General features: G+C 44.2%; 1 protein-coding gene across 3 annotated transcripts in view; it reads left to right on the forward strand.

The window, feature by feature from the left end:
* The window catches only part of TNRC6A (trinucleotide repeat containing adaptor 6A), a 44,659-nt gene that overhangs the window by 11,168 nt on the left and 17,591 nt on the right, over nt 1-15,900 (forward strand). For all 3 annotated transcript variants that reach the window (XM_082292431.1, XM_082292433.1, XM_082292432.1), the window contains 3 exons: nt 1,168-1,189; nt 8,479-8,811; nt 13,441-13,488. In XM_082292431.1, coding sequence (XP_082148557.1) covers nt 1,168-1,189; nt 8,479-8,811; nt 13,441-13,488 — 403 coding nt within the window. The remainder of the gene's footprint in view (nt 1-1,167; nt 1,190-8,478; nt 8,812-13,440; nt 13,489-15,900) is intronic.

Raw genomic sequence — 15,900 nt, forward strand, 5'->3', positions numbered from 1 at the left:
ACAGCAAAGAAAATTTTGAAAAGTTCCGAGTTCTCATTTTCCCATCCATGGCCCAAGTGCCAGGCTAAGGAGTTGGGTCACAGCTGGGGAGAGGGGAGAGTACAAAAGCTCCAGAGGAAGCTCTGAACATGCACAGGCACAGCAAGAGCCAAAGAGGCACCACGTAAACATGCTGTGGAAGGATACACCAGTGCTTGGGGTTCATATATCGAGTGTGTCAGTAATTAGGACCGAAAGGAGTAGTGGAGGGACAGCAGCGATCCCAGAGGTGACACTTGGGCTATGGAAAGCCTGTGCTGTGCCCCCATCCTGGTGCTGAGCAGCGTTCCTGGATGTATCCATTTGCCTTTTTGTGCGGTATAAACACGTGAACGCTTGGCTAAGCCAGGTGCTGGAACACAGAACCCTGGCATTCTAAGGACACAGATCCAGCCAAGGCTTCAAAGTAGGTATTTTAACCATATTACACAAAAAGCATAATGAGGAGTTCTGCTGGTGTGTAGCGGCCCCAAGTGCAGTGCCTTCCTTTGGGAAGCTGGGTAAGAGGGAGAGCAGCTCTGGAGCACAGAGGAGGAACTTGTGCTTTTGGGAGGCCCTTCCTGAGCACAGTCTCACTGTGGTGTGAAGTTAAAACCACGCCACTGAGGTGCACTTCCATACAAGAAATGTTTCTCTCCCATTTTATCCTGTGATAAACTTTCATTCAAATAAATCTCTCGTCTTGGCCATATCACAGGTATAACCCGTTGAATCTTGGAAATTAAAGACTTGAAGCTTTGGCACTTGCTCCCTTATTCTTTTCCATTTCCAGGTCACTCCCCCTTCCCTGCCCTGTTCTGCAGTAAAAGTGGTGACGGCTCTTTGCTTCCAGGCACAGTTTTTAACTCACTTAAAACATCTTAATTTGCAAGTTTAATTCCGTCTGTTTCATGTAGTTATCTTTCAAATTAATTTTGTCTTGTATAACATTTAAACAGCTTTTTAAGCATAAGGAATAATAGGCCTGGGTTGGTTAGAGAGATGCTTCTGAAGTAGATAATTAAATAACTTGAAACCATTTAAAAAGAGGGAAGTCAAAAGCTAATGTTGCTTTATGAAGTGGCACATATACATGTGGTTTCTCTCTTATCTGCACAAATCACTGACACTTCTTTTTTCTTGTTCTAGGCCATTGAACAAAAAATCAAAGGTAAGTTACTTTACAGTTAGTTCTACTCTGTGTATTATTTCTGGGATTTTAAATATGTTGAATCAAATGTGTCACCTGAAGTCTCCTCCCAAAAGTGACAGATGGGACCCTTGAGACTTCAGCTGCGCTTTTTCAAAGTGACCACAAAAGTCTAGAAGAGTAACAGCAAAGGGTTTATCCAGGGATTGGAGTTGCTGATCCTCCTGTTTTCCATTCTTATTTACTTACAGAGCACCAGGCATAGACATAATACCTGAAGTTCCTTTCCTTGCTTGGCTTTTTTCCTTCCCCTTTTTTGCTTTGTTTGAGAAGTACACCAACACTTCAGAATAACTGTATAAGATGGATCTGTTTGAAACTTAATTTACAATATTCTAAGTGCAGCTGGGATTGGGAACACATGATGGACAAGTAATTAATGTATCCAGTTTTAACTCCTGCATGTGGAGGGCTCATCCTGCAAAATGTTCAGAATGCCAGAACCAAAAGCTGTAATTTCAGTGTTCATGGCAGGTGGGAACACTGCGGTTTTCTGAGTGTTTGTGGCGTTTGTATGGATCTCCATCCCAACCAGCTTCTAAAAAGGGGGAAAAAGATTGTTTTCACTTCCTCTTGAATTGTAGCTCTTCACCTGTTAGTTGGGAAGTGCATAGTAATTGCTGAAGTGGTCATGTGGAGTCCTTGCTGAAACCCTGTTTTCTGAGGATGTTGGTTTAATTTAGCACTTACTGGAGCAGTGGTAGAAGCTCCAGAAGCTTCGGAGCTCTGCTTAGCAGAGACGTAATTCCTGTTGGAAAAATCAAAAAGTGTTTGAGGACTGATGGGGCTTGGAGGCAGGAAAATGGCAGAGGACACACTGCGCTGGGGAAGGGGCAGGGAGGCACAAGTGCCCGTTCCCAAGGGGGGTGACTGAGGAAGCATCCCAGCTTGGATGTGCTGGGAGTGGAGCAGGCGAGTTGTCCTCACAGGCACTGCACTGATGCTCTGCAGCACCTGTTCCCAGCTCTCAGGAGAGACAGTTGGATCTGGTGTTTTTAAGTGCAGTGTGTGCTCTGGTGGGTGTGTTTAAATGGAAAAAAATACCTGGATTGAGTAGGACCAATGGACTTTCAGTGTGTAAGGATGCTGTGGGGAGGGAGTGAGGGCAGCTGTGCTGCTGTGAGTAGGAAGTTCTCCTACCTGCTGCCTAGGGAGGCTGATGGTTTGGTTCTGGAGAAGGGATTGCTGGAGGCAGGGGGAGCTGCCAGAGCCTCGAGTGAGCTGCAGAAGGGTCTGCAGCATTCCTGGACCCACTGGCAGTGATGGAAGCTGCTGTTCTGTGTGTCCTACCATCCTCTGGGCTGCATCAGGCTGACCAGGGGTCCTGCCCTGCGGCTGCTGAAATCCATTGAGAGTTCCAGGTTTGTCTTTGGGCACAGGACAGAATAATTAAGAAAATTGCTGGAAGACTGTTATAATTAATAAATATTCTTCATTTGTTTTTTAACATGCCCTTTTTCAAGCAGTGCATGGAATTGTGTTTGAATACAGGCTAAGGATTGGTTTTCTTCTGTACACTCCTGCCATAAGGCTTCTGGCGTAATAGACTGGATTTAAAGAATTATGAAAATGTCTGGGTTTATTCTGAAGTGATAAAATATGTCTGAAAAGACAGTGAAGAAGGAAAATGATAGAATACTTTGCTGTATAACAACAAGCACTTGGAGTGCCCATTTGACCTGTGTGCTTGGGCTGCACTGGCGTCACATCAGGGCCGAGGCTGCACAAGCAAATGGCTAAAAATAGAGTGAACCTGGAGGGCAGGAGTTCTGCTCAGGAGGCTACCCAGTGGGAATCTTCACATGGAATGAAAATGTCTTTCTTCTGAAGGACAGAGTAATTAAATTCTTTTTTTATTATTATTATTTTCTGCTTTGGGGTTTGACATTCACTGATGGAAGTGTTAAGTTCCAACTTAATCACGTTATTATTTAAAGGGTATTTCATAAAGTTCAGCAGGAATTTAGAGTTGTCAGAGAAACATAAACTGGCAGTGCTGTGGAAGAAAAGACATCATGAGATAAAGATACACAACTTTTTGCTACAGTTTCTATAGGAACAAGATGCGAAGCTTGTGTTGCACATGGCTCTTGCCTTGTTTCACCAGTTTTGCCTCCTTGTATTCAGGATGCAAATTAATGTTTCATTAGTTTCCAAGTTTCCATCACGTTAATGTCTTAAATAATTTATTCTGTCCATGAGCTGAAGATAAAATACAAGAGTATAGGATCTCTAAATAATTCAGAATTATGTGCCTCTTTCAGAAAAGGAGCTGGTTAAGTGCTGGGGGTGGGAAGGGAGGGTGTTTCTTGGTTTTAAATGTAGTTTGGATGGCTCCAAACTGTTGTTTTAGCTAAGGAAGAAATTGCTGTTGTACCAGCTGAAGCAACTCCCAGTGTTCATGTAAAATGACAGGAACCTTCCAAGGAAGTTCATGGAGCTGGGGATTTTCCTGTCCAGGATTGGGAATGAAAGTAATGCAAAAGATGCTAACAACAATGTTTCTGGTACTGGCAGCATTTTAATACCATAGTATTGCAGTTAAAAATGCATGTGGCCTTCCTGCGGATTTCAGGGATTCTGACCTGCCTGGTTTGATCCAGCTGGTTTTATTAAAGGAGGGAAGAGGAGGTTGCGAGAGTTAGAGGCGAGTCTATTAGTTTCCAAGTGGAAAGTTTACCAGTTTGTGCAGCAGCTGGCACATCATACGCCTTCCCAGTGCTCTTGTACCAGCTATTCCAGGAAAAAATAAGTATAACCTGAGTTCGTATTTGTTGTAAATAGTGTAGAATTGTCAGTTGTGGTGTTCCTTCTACCTTGGCAAAATATGTCCTTTTGCTGCGTTTAAAGTCAGTGCTGTTAGAGACAGACAAGTCAATCCATTTATCCTGAATTTCCTCTGAACCAGAACCCTGCAGGCAGCCCAGTGGCCCCAGATAGTGCTGATGAGCCCAGCACTGAAGGAAAGGCTGTTTGAGGAGGAAGTTTGAGTTTGGCTGTGCGTGGTGCTCCAGGGTGGGAGCTCAGTGGGAGCTGAAATGCCCTTTGCACACAACTGAATGTAGCGATGTGAAGTAATTGATGAGAAGTGCCAGAGCTGGGGGTGCTGGGGCTGGTTCTGAAAGCATCGGGGCTTGGAGCAGCACGAGCTGGAGTGCACCCGGCTGCTGCTGCAGCCCAGAAAGTGCCACTTGCATTGCAGAACAGAATAAACTGAATTGCCCACTGAAACGGAAAGTGCTCTAAAAATAGCTGGGTGTGGAATTGAAATCTTTGACTCATATTTCCCACCTTGGAAACTTCTTATGCTTGTTCTTCTCCGCGAAGCGGAATGGCCTGACTACACAAACCCTGCTGGGTTTTGTCGGGGTTTTCGCTTGCCTGACTGTGCTTTTCCTGATTGGAAAAACTCTCCTGCTAGCTCTTAAATCTTGAGGGTGACTAGAAGAATGCAGAGAATCATCCTGCGGCCGCGCAGTCCCGCGGGAAGGGCGCGCTCACCTCTGTGTGGATCTGCAGGGGTTAAAGCCTTGGCAAACACGGAGATATTTTCCAGAGCAGCTCCGAGCTCACAGCTGCGGCCATTTTTCCACCACGAAAATTCTAGCACTACATCTTACGTGTGTCAGCTTGAAAGCCAGACTTCCTCTGTTTGCCCTTCAGCATTCCAGCCCTGACAACTCCGGGACATGCCATGCAGGGAGAGCAGCACAGGGCGTTTTTCGGGGGGCAGCTCCAGCAGCAGCGGGAAGGAGCATTTCCCTGCCAGCCTGGTGCTGTTCTTTGTGTGGGTCAGGAGAGGATTTGATCTCTCTGCGCTGGTTTTGTGCGAGGGAGAAACTGTTTTCCATCTGCATTAAAGTTACTCAAGCAGCTGCCATTTTTTTATTGGAGGGGGAGTGTGAGTCCCTGGGCCCCTGCTCCAGGAGGAGTTGGCAGGCAGCTCCTGGAGCAGTAAAATGACACCATGCTTCTCCTCCATTTTCTAATGAAATCTGCAGAGTGGGAAAGCAACACAAGTTGGAAGCGTCTTTCTTTGGAATCTCTCTGTAAACTGTAACTCCACCATCCCTTGCTCTGAGGGTTTGCAGCAGGTTTGTTCTTTATGAAAATCTGTCATTTTTAATACTAGTTTCTGTAAACTTGCTGTTGCTAGTCAATTAACTGTGATAAACTGTAAGTCTGTTAATATTATCTTTCTGCCTTAATACAGTTCAAAATAAAATACTGGTGTGTAGAACAAACTTTTATTAACAAGCAGCTTGTGTAGAGCAAATTAAAATATTAAGATAACGATTTAGGGGTGTTGGAATTCATAGTAGCCATATTGGAATATTAATGTGTTATTTAGTCTTCTGAGAAGTTGTGGAGCAGAAAATGTTGGGCAGGATTAATTTTATAGCTTAAAACTTACTCTGTGGTTCTGAGGGAAGCAAAGGCAAGGGAATTCTGTTGCACTTTGGATAATTTCAGTTGAAAATTAGCAGACAATTGTGGACTCTGCGTATTCTATAGCCTAGCCCTGGGACCTGGCAGATTTGTTATACAATTTGCTGATATCGTGGTAGATAGAATTGCCGTATTTGCTAAGGAAATGAATGCTTAGAATATATGAGAAATATAATATTCATAAACTGTTAGAGAAGTGCTGTCGGTGCTGTGCCTTAGGGCTGGCTGGGCAGAGAGTACCTTGTTTATTTGTTGCACTTCTTGATAGTAAAAAGTGATTCGAGTTCCTGCAGGTCCGTTGGGGTCTGTTCTAACACACTTGGTCTTAAAGTAGCTTTAATTAAGAAAGTAAAGTGTTAGGGCTGCCCTGGGCATGCTGTTGGCAGCTCTGTCTGGGTGTCCAGGGAATGTCAGATGGAAATTATTTCGCTTTACCCCAGAGGAGCAGTTGTACAGGAGTGGAAGTGGCAGGGAAGGAGAGGTGGCTCAGGACCATGTTACCGGGTGCTGTATGCCATATTAAAATCTCTTCAAACGAGGTGTATTTGTATTTTCTGCTTAAGGTGATAGTGGAAAAAGAAAGAGCTCAAATAGTCTGTGCCAGAGGCTGAAGGAATATGCGTGTCCCTGTGTGGGGCTGTGGCCCCAGGACTGCTCTGGTGGTTGGATGTGATGCTCTGGCTGCAGGAAGGGTTTCTGTGTGTCACTCTCAGCTCAGCTCAGCTGAACTGTGCTCCAGGCTGTAAAGGGTCATCCGTGGAATCAGCTGGGGTGGCAGGAGGCACAGGGAGAGCACCAAAAGTTATGGTTTGGGCACCAGTTACACAGGAGTATGAACAAATGTGTTTTAATTTCAGAGCTTGCTGCAGTACCTGGACCACAGAAAAGTGCAAAGTCCTTCTGCATTAAATTGTCAACAAATTCTAAGCAGTTTGCTTAAATAGCACCTCTTCCCCCCCCCCCCCCCCCCCCTTCAGGGCTTAGTCACTCTCAGTTACTTTATTTATAATGCAAGAAGTTTTAGAAGGACCAAATGAAGTAGATCTGTTTAATATTATTTAGTATTTTTAAGTTCGGTTTTGAAACAGAAGTCAGAATCACAATTTGTTGTCTCATTATGTGCATCAAAATATTTTGCAAGGAATCAGTTGCTTTCCCTTAATATAGGGAACAGCTTAAATTGAGGAAAGCTGAGGTGGTGGTTGTGGCCTTTATCAACTTCCTGGTTTATCTAATGGCCTTTCAATACCTTCTATTCCCTGTGCTCTGTACAATAAATTGAGTTGTGTCCTGGCCCTTCCTGTCCTTAGTTCTGTCCCTCTCCAGTCAGCTGTGAGCTGGGAGAGCTGGATCCCTGCTGTGCCTGAGAGGGAGCTGGGGGCCCTGGCAGGGGCAGCTGAAGTTGGGTGTCCTCACCCTGAGACTTCTGCCCACCTATTTGTCAAACAAGGAGGTCTCCAAAGTTTTTCTTTCCTGCTTCCCTTAGGCAGCCAAAATGCAATATTCCATTAAAACACAACTCAGATGCTGATTCTTCAGTGACTTTTTATTCTAAAGGCTTCTATTTCATATTTTTCAGAATACATAAAGTAGAAATAAACAGAAATTATGTCGTAATACTTACAACGTTCAAATTGATTCCTTAAACAAAAGCTTGAGTTTGTTTTTATTTTTTGTTTGTATTCCAAATATTCCCATGACTTGGTTCCTGAAAGTGAATGATAAAATGGTCTTTAAACATATTTGAAATATTTTTAAAAGCCCCTGAAAACTACATTTTTCAGTTGTGTAGTAACATTCCTGGTGCTGAGGGAGGTCCTCGTCGAGTATTGAGGTATCTTGGGAAGCTGCACGATAAATATTAAGACACTTTATGGATATCTCATACAAGAAATTTGAAAAGTACATTAACATTGATACTGTGAGGGAGGGACAGAGCTCACCTGCAGCTGGGAGGGATGGCAGTAGCAGCAGAGTCCCACACCAGGAGCTCCGAGTGCCTTCCTACCTGGTGGTCCGGCTGACTCGCCTGTTCCCAGCACCTGCCCCGTGCTCGGCCCTGCTTGTGCTGCTGGGGTGGGCTGTGGAGCTGAGGGTGTGCTGGGTTTGGTGTGTTCCCTGTGACCTCTGCTGATGATTTGACCTTCCCCTGGCCTTGCTGGGGCTGTGCTGTTGGGACTGAGATAATTTGGAGTTGCAGTTGCACATTTGGCATTTTCCCAGTGCCAGCGCTATCCTGCCGGGCTGCGTGCAGCGTTCCCTGTGCTGGCAGCCGTTCCTGCTGGCAGCAGTCACTTGAGGGCATGAATAACTTTCCCTTTGGATATTGGGCTCGTTAAAGCAGGGAAGCCTTAGCAACATGTCCTGTAGGTCCTGTTTGCCCCTTGTTCTTTCTGGGCCAGGCTGGAGCAGTTTTCTATATGTAACACTTAAGCGGGAAACTTAATTTTTTAACACTTAAACATTTCCTAAAAAAAGATTAAATGTTGGAATAAACTGCATAGGGCTGATCTGTAGGCAAAAGGCTGTAGAAAGCTGGTTAGTAGTAGCGTACTGTAACTGAGATAACTTGGTTAGTGATAGCAAGGCATATTCCTGCTTCCAGGTCTGTGCCATGAAAGTGTGATTGAGGGATAACAGAGCCTTTCCTCAGGGATGAGTTACAGCTTGAATCAGGAGAAATGCTGCCCTTACATCATATATAAACACCTCTAATAATATTGACTTAGTCTTCAATTTTTTAAGTTGCTGTTCACATGAATAACTTTGTCCCACTTTCTTTTTCCTGGGGGTGGGGGTAGTGCCAGAACAAACCAAGACAAGTGTAAGCCAGCCCCAGCCTGTCACCTCCAACGGCACTTCCACAGGAACCAGCACTACTAATAATGCCAAGCGGGCCCCAGCCAGCAGCCAGCAGCAGCCCTTGCCTCGATACCCTCCTCGGGAAGTACCACCGCGATTCCGACACCAGGAACAGAAACAGCTTCTGAAACGAGGGCAGCAGTTACCAGTGATAGCTGCAAACCTGGGATCCACTCCCAAAGTGTTAAACGGCCAGTCAGGAGGCAGCACTGGCACCAATAACCAGCCCGTGACCAACGGAGAAGTGCCCAACAGCAGCAAAAAACAGCCAGGTGAGGGCAGGTACCTTGTTTTCCTTTAGCTAAAATCGAGTAGCTTAAATTCAGTTATCAGGGGAATATTTCAGCTGATGTTATTTAAACTTCCACTGTAAGCTGTAGCATGAGGAGATCCTTTCCTGTGTCAGAGCTTGATATTGAATGTTGCAGGATGGTTTTGGCCTCTGTGGGCAGGTTTCGTACTGAAGCTTCAGCCCTTGTCTCAGTTGCTCGCTGTTACCAGCAGTGTATGGCAGGCATGGCAGGTTTGGAGCAGGTGGTGATTCCAGTATGACCACTGCTGTGCTCCAGATTTCCAGTCTTTGTCCTCAGTATTCATCCAAGTATGGTCGTGGTACAAAACACCTTTTTTGCATCCAGTTTTGATAGACACATCTCATAAGGAAGGGTCTTTAGGACCCATCCCAGAGGTGGGCTGATCCCACAGCCTGGGCAGCAGGGGAGGGGAGAATTCTGCCCTGCTCAAGTGAGACCCCACTGCAGAGCAGCCTCCAGCCCTGGGGCCCAGCACAGGAACGATGTGGAGCTGCTGGAGCCAGTCCAGAGGAGACACCAGGATGATCAGAGGGATGGAGCAGCTCTGCTGTGAGGAAAGGCTGGGGAAGTTGTGATTGTTCAGCTGGAGAAAAGAACAGGAGTGACCTAATTTTGGCCTTCCAGTACCTGAAGGGAGCCTACAGGAAGGATGGAGAGTGTCTATTTACAAGGAATGGAATGACAGGACAAGGGAGAATGGCTTCACACTGCCAGAGGGCAGGGTTAGGTGGGATATTGGGAAGGAATTGTTCCCTGTGAGGGTGGTGAGGCCCTGGCACAGGTTGTCCAGAGAAGCTGTGGCTGCCCCTGGAAGCCTGGAAGTGTCCAAGGCCAGGTTGGACAGGGCTTGGGGCAGCCTGGGATAGTGGAAGGTGTCCCTGCTGCCCATGGCAGTGGAACTGAGTGGTCTTCAAAGTCCCTTCCAGCACATCTCTTTATGTGATTATGAACAGCACCTTGAGACTTTGCTTTCTTTTCTAACTTCATACGTGGAGATCCAGCCAGGGTACAGCTTGTTCAGGATATCAGAATGGTCTTTTATTGTCAGGTCAGAGTTTTTCTCAGTTTATCCACCTGAAGCTTGATTGTATTACAGAGTGGATCCACTTTTGCCTTTACTGCTATTTAAGTACAGTCATCTTTTGTTATTTTGGCTTGTTATACATTCCTTCTAATAGCCTTTTACGTCAGGTGAACTTGCCTGTTACACATGTAGGATGTGCTGTTCAGTGACTGCACAAACATGCAGTTCAGTTAATTTTACAGGACATTATTGTAGTTTATTTTTGTCTGGAAAAAAGTAACTTTCTGTGAGGGATCTAGCTTTTCAAAGGGATTTGGTACTAATGTCTGCCAATGCTTAATACTTTTGACAAATATTTTCTTGTTTTTATACTTGTATTTATATTTTGATGTGCACATAGCAGTGATGATGTAATTTGTTCCCACAAATAGTTTCTTCTGTGACTTTACTGAATTCCCAGTGTTTCTCAAAATTAGTGTTTTATAGACCACAAAGGATGTGACTCTCAGCCCCTTCAGCAAAAAAAAGAAAAAAGAGGAAACCCTGAAAATAGCCCTGATATTTCAAGTTTGAGTTAAATTTTGAGCTGTTCTGCTTACTGAGTCTTGAAGAAGCAGTATTTAAAATGAAAGTAAACAAAACTGGAAGCAGTTTATCCATGATTCCTTGAGGAATGTTTCCCATATTACTTTCCAGTATTATTTCTGTAACATATTGATAGAACTCTTTACCATTGCAATAGGTAATTTTTAAGTAGTTTATTTTCTTTGCTTCTCCTGTATGATGTTGTTCCTGTCCATAGTGACGTTTAAAGTTACCTTTCATTAACTTGCCTCTAAGAGGAAACTTTTCCTGCAGCATGTGTACTCTACTGGTCAAGTTGTGTAGCAAGGTGATTTAAATAAAAGGGGTGATTTAAGTAAAAATTCACACATAGACTAATTTAAGAAGTATTACTGCTTATACAGCCTTGTAAGTCTCCCAGTTGTATCCAGAGGATTTGTGTACTGTTCTCCATTGTACTTCTTTTGTGAACACCAGCCCAGTATATAATTAGCTGGATTCCCATTTGTGTACTGCATTCTTCCCAGTTTTGTTTAGTTTTCCTTGATTTTGTGCTGGTGTGGCTGGACACCCTCGGGCTGGGCACTGCCAGCATGTCCCAGGCCTGTGCTGGTGTCTGGGGCAGCTGCCCTGATTGAATGGTGTGTCACTACACCCAGCTGGAACCAGCAATGTTCTGAGAGCCTTCAGGGAGAGAAGGGTTGGCCAGATCACTTTGTCACCTTAGGAAAATGTCTGTGTTGCCTGTAGCTCCTGTGAGAGCTTTGTCCCTGTCAGAGCTCTGTTCCTGGTGTTCTGTGTGTTCCAGGAAAACTCAGAACTGCCATCTGAGGTTGGGCACTCAGGTCTCCTTTCTTGGTGCCACGTGTGTGCTTGGAAGGTCTCTTTCCCTAGAGTAACCAGGAATAACATCTGGTTTGGATGTGTTGTCGTGTTCTTTCATAAACATAGACAAGATGATAATGTAAAGGCAAATAATTTGTCCGTGCTGGATTTCTGTCCTGGTTTCAATTTCTGGTCTGATGCGTTGCTGGTGAGGTGGAGGTGGCCCTGGTCCAGCAGGGCCAAATGTCTTCTGACACCTTTGTATCTGAAAGGAAATGCTGTTGTCGTTTGCCTGTCTTAGTTTCACTCACTCTCCCTACTTCCTCTTTCAGCCTCCACCAGCAGCTCCAGGTACTCTCCTTATTACCTCTGAAATCAAAAATCTCATGAAATCTGACTGATCTGTAGGTCACTTATGTAGACAGGATATCCATGGACACTGGGGTTAAATTTGGTACCTTAATGGAATAACTTCTTGACTTTTTTTTTTTTTAGCATTATTTAATGGCTACTGGGGTTGATCTGTATTTTAGGGCTAAAAGAAAAGCTGTGGCTTGAAGTGTTGAAGTCAGAATTGCTGGAATTTGGAATGGCTGTAGGTTTATGTGTCATTCCTGAAAGGATCTCTTCCCCAGTTCCAGCTGTGGTTGGAATGGTTTGGTAGGTGCTTTGTAAAAGCTAGGGAATGCAGGCAGCTGCTGCTGAATTTAAAGTCTTTAATTGGCCTGGGCATACAAAGATTTTAAGTTATTGGTATTGGAGAATGTTTAAATTATATCAGTGGTCTAATCCCCACCTCTTTACCTGTGTTTTGAGTGAACAGTTGTCTCCTGTTTAGAAAATCAACATGCTGTGTCTAGAAGTGAAGCTGAAGAAAGGATAGGCCTGGGGATTGGGTTTTTTCCTGCTGTTCTTAGGACGTTTGGCATATCCTTTTAGTAAAGATACATTAATGAAGCTCATACCTTGTAGTGCTTCTGAAACAGATCCAGGCCGGTGCCAAGACTGTTATTTTAAGAAATCTCCATAAGTAGCTCTTTATCAGGACACTTTCATACCAGTTTAGTTGTTGGCTTCACTGACATGCCCCATGTGCAAACTTCACATGAAAGGAAGGGTTGATGGCTGCCCTGGTGTTTGCTCACCTCTGCTCTGGAACACATTGGAATAACCTGGTGGTTGTTCCACAGTTAAATGATTTATATCATGAACTGAAGTATTTGCCAGCAGTAATTGCTTACAACTGTGGCCAGAGCAGAACAGGAGAGCACCACTGGACTACTGGCAGGGCTCCAGTTTGGATTCCTCCCGTCTCCCTTTATCCTGGTGCATCTCACAGCAGTGCCACAAAGTTGTGTCCCAGCCAGAGCCTTTGGGAACAGAGGGTCCCTCCTGTAACCTGGGGGCAGTTCTCAGCTATTGGAGGAGTCAGGGAAGAAGGGAGCAGTTGGGATTTGCACTTAGTAGTGATGGAGGTTAGATTCATTTGGGGAACATTGCCTTCAGTGTAACAGTTGTGGTCTCCAGCTGTAAAATTTGTGAGTTTGAAAGATGAAGTTTGATTTCATACAGTGCCTGTGTGACACAGGGGAGGAGGAGGATGTGAAAGAGGGTAAATGATGGATTGTTATACACGTGCTTAGGTTAAATAAGCGTTGGGCCGTACTCAGATGTTGCTGTTTGCTCAGTCAGGCAGCACAGTACTGACTTGGAGGTGGAGCAAATGTGCTGTTCAGAGAGGGGAGAGGAACTTGCTGAAGTTTCAGGGCTGACCGCTCAACTTCTTCGTCAGTACAGTCCAAAATGAACTGGTTTTGGTTTCGATGACTATAAATTCTTCCCCTTTTTTGTATAAATCAAACTTCTAAGGGCATGTTAAATTGGTTGATTAAATGCCCAAATGTGTAACAACTAGGTGGTAATGGAAATGTGTTTAAAAGCTAAGTGACAGAATTGCTAATGCTGACATCCCCAGGCTGGGTTTGTTGTCATGTCCCTGCTCCCTGCATGAGGAATGTGATTCAGAGCAGACAGTTGAGGCTGAGCTGGGTCTGAGAGAAACCTGCCCTGAAAAAGGCGTCTAAGGACTGGGTTTACAGCAGTGAGTGCTTTGGGGACTGTTCTCTCATTTGCTGAAGTAACACTTCTGTGATTTTCTTGCTTTTTTTTTGTAGGCATGCCTCCCATTCGGGACTTGGTGAGCCACTCCCCTAACCAGTCAGGTTAGCTACTTCCATCTCACCTGCTTTTGCACTACGTGTTTGTGGTAGTTACATGTTTCACACGATTTTGTCTGATTTTTTTTATAATTACTGTTTTTATTTTTATTCTTTGCTTATGCTTTTCATTGGCATGGGTGTGTGAATGATTGCAGTATACTTTCTCTGTGCCATTGCATACTAATTTGGTTTAACAGTTTTGATTTTCTAATTAAGTCAGAATTCATACTAAGAGTTTTTGTCACCTTAGCATTAAAATACCAGGGTTTATTTACGTTTATGCTTCCATGCTGACTTGCCTCTTTATGGTATTGAATAATCTGTGCAAGCTTGTGCTTCCTCTCAGAGACGTGTCGCACTGTGGAGGAAATCATGTCTTGATTGTTTGCTAAAAGCTCAGGACTGTGTTTGCTAAGATGCCTTTGTTCATAAGGCCCAAAGGTACAGTGATTGGCACGGTATGGTATTGACAGTCTGGGGGTGCCAGGTGTGCTGGAGCAGGAAAAGGAGGCAGAGGGTGCAAGATTCAGGTATTTCTTAATTTACGCTTCTCAATCCTGTTTATTTTAGCCCATGTGATGACAAACTGCTATTTTAAATACATACATTTTTTTTCAAATGTTTCCTGCAGTATAACTCATAGCTGGAAAGCATTAAATTACAAATTACTGAAAGCAATCTTAGCAGATAACAGAATTTTAAGTAACTCAGGTTTGTGTAAATGTTTTTTTGTCAAGGATTTAAGCAGCAAAAGTTCAGTTGCAACTTTAAATAGTTTTGGGAAGAAAAGCAAGAGTGGGCTGTTCTGGCTCCTCGTGCTGTGCACCAAATGCAGTGTGTTGCTACATGTCATTTTTCAGTTTTGAGGGTGGTTTGTGGTCTCTGCCAGATACAAAAGTCATAGCTAATACCTGCTTGTTGAGTATTTGTTTCCTTAGTCTCTGAAGTTCATGAGTTGGGGAGGTTCAGGTAGGAATGTTCAAGAACAGTGGACATCACTAACGTATTTATGTCCAGGAGTAAGACTGTTGGTCTAAGTAGTTTTGTATGTAATGGGAGAAAATTGGCTGAGTGGAAGTTAATCACTGCGTGCTGTTGGTGGATTGACTCTGCACAAACTGCATTGCAGCTAAATTAGGGTAACAGAATTTTAATAAACAAAAGCTTTATGTATTCTGCTGCTGTGCAAATTAGGGTTTGTTCTACCATTTCCCTTGTAGACCTAACCTGTATCTCTGTGTGTGCTGAATTCAGGCTGTTTGCCATCTGTGTGCCTTTGTGTTGCTTTTAAAAGGGATGGTGTTACTGGGCTGATGTTTGTGTGAGCAGGATCTTGTTCTATGCTGTTGGTTCTCTCGCTCCTAGGAGTGCACACAGCTTTTTGATCAGTCTCTTAGTACAGGTTAAATGTCTTTTTTAACAATACCAGGGTGAGAGTTGAAAGGTTGAGGTTTGTTGGACTGCTGCTCAGACATGACAGTGTTCTTGTACTACCACACGGATCGGCAGGTTCTGGGTTATGCCCAGCTGAATTCCAGTTCTCCCAGGGATGGTGGTGGCTCTCCAGGCCTGTGGAGCTGCCAGATGCTATTACAGCGCTCTGTCTGCCTGCCACAGGTCTCTCCCACTCCTCCTGTTCCAAGCTGCTGAGCCACCATCCTGGTTTCTCACACTGATTTACCACAGGTGAAGCTCAGCTGAGTGCCTGGGCCCCCCAGCTGCCTCCAGCCAGGTGTGAGCAGCAGTGGGTGATCCATGCTCTGTGCTGCTCCAACTCTGGGAGCCAGGGTCTTGGACTCAATTCTTTTTCACTGTAGGATGAGTAATATTGATATTGATTAAAAATTAATTAAAAATAGACTTGTGCGTCAGTGCATTCTGAAAGCAGAACTTCAGATGGGTCTTGTGCATTTTGTGCCAAGTTGTTGTTGTATAAAAGAAAATACCTTGAATAACTTGTACTGAAGACTCTTATACAATGTCTGTAATGGGGGTGGGAAGGTGTGTGTTCTCTGGCTGCTGTCATACAGCTGTTGGTACTGGGCCAGGGCCATGTCCTCTTGGAATTTCTGCCTTTTAGTGTGTTTTTGGGTTTTATTTAGTATTGTGGGTTTTGACATGCATATGCGTTTTATAAAATACTTCGTATATGGTGATACAGAGTATTCTTTTAAAAAAATGTTTCTCTGGAAGAAAAAGACCTTTAGGAGTCTGAAGTTTTCTGAGGTTTTTGTGAGAGCAGCTCTGCATGCTGGGAGATGTTCTGGGTTGTATGTGACAACCTTAGGGCAGCTGTACTTAGAGCTTTCTCCATTGCTTTCCATGACTGTAGTTTTAACAGATGCAAAATAATAAGCAAAATAATTCCTGGCTTAATATCTTTATACTTTTTTTTCCTTCTGCTTAATGAAGTAA

Source organism: Coloeus monedula (genome assembly GCF_965178545.1).
Source record: "Coloeus monedula genome assembly, chromosome: 16".
Taxonomy (NCBI): domain Eukaryota; kingdom Metazoa; phylum Chordata; class Aves; order Passeriformes; family Corvidae; genus Coloeus; species Coloeus monedula.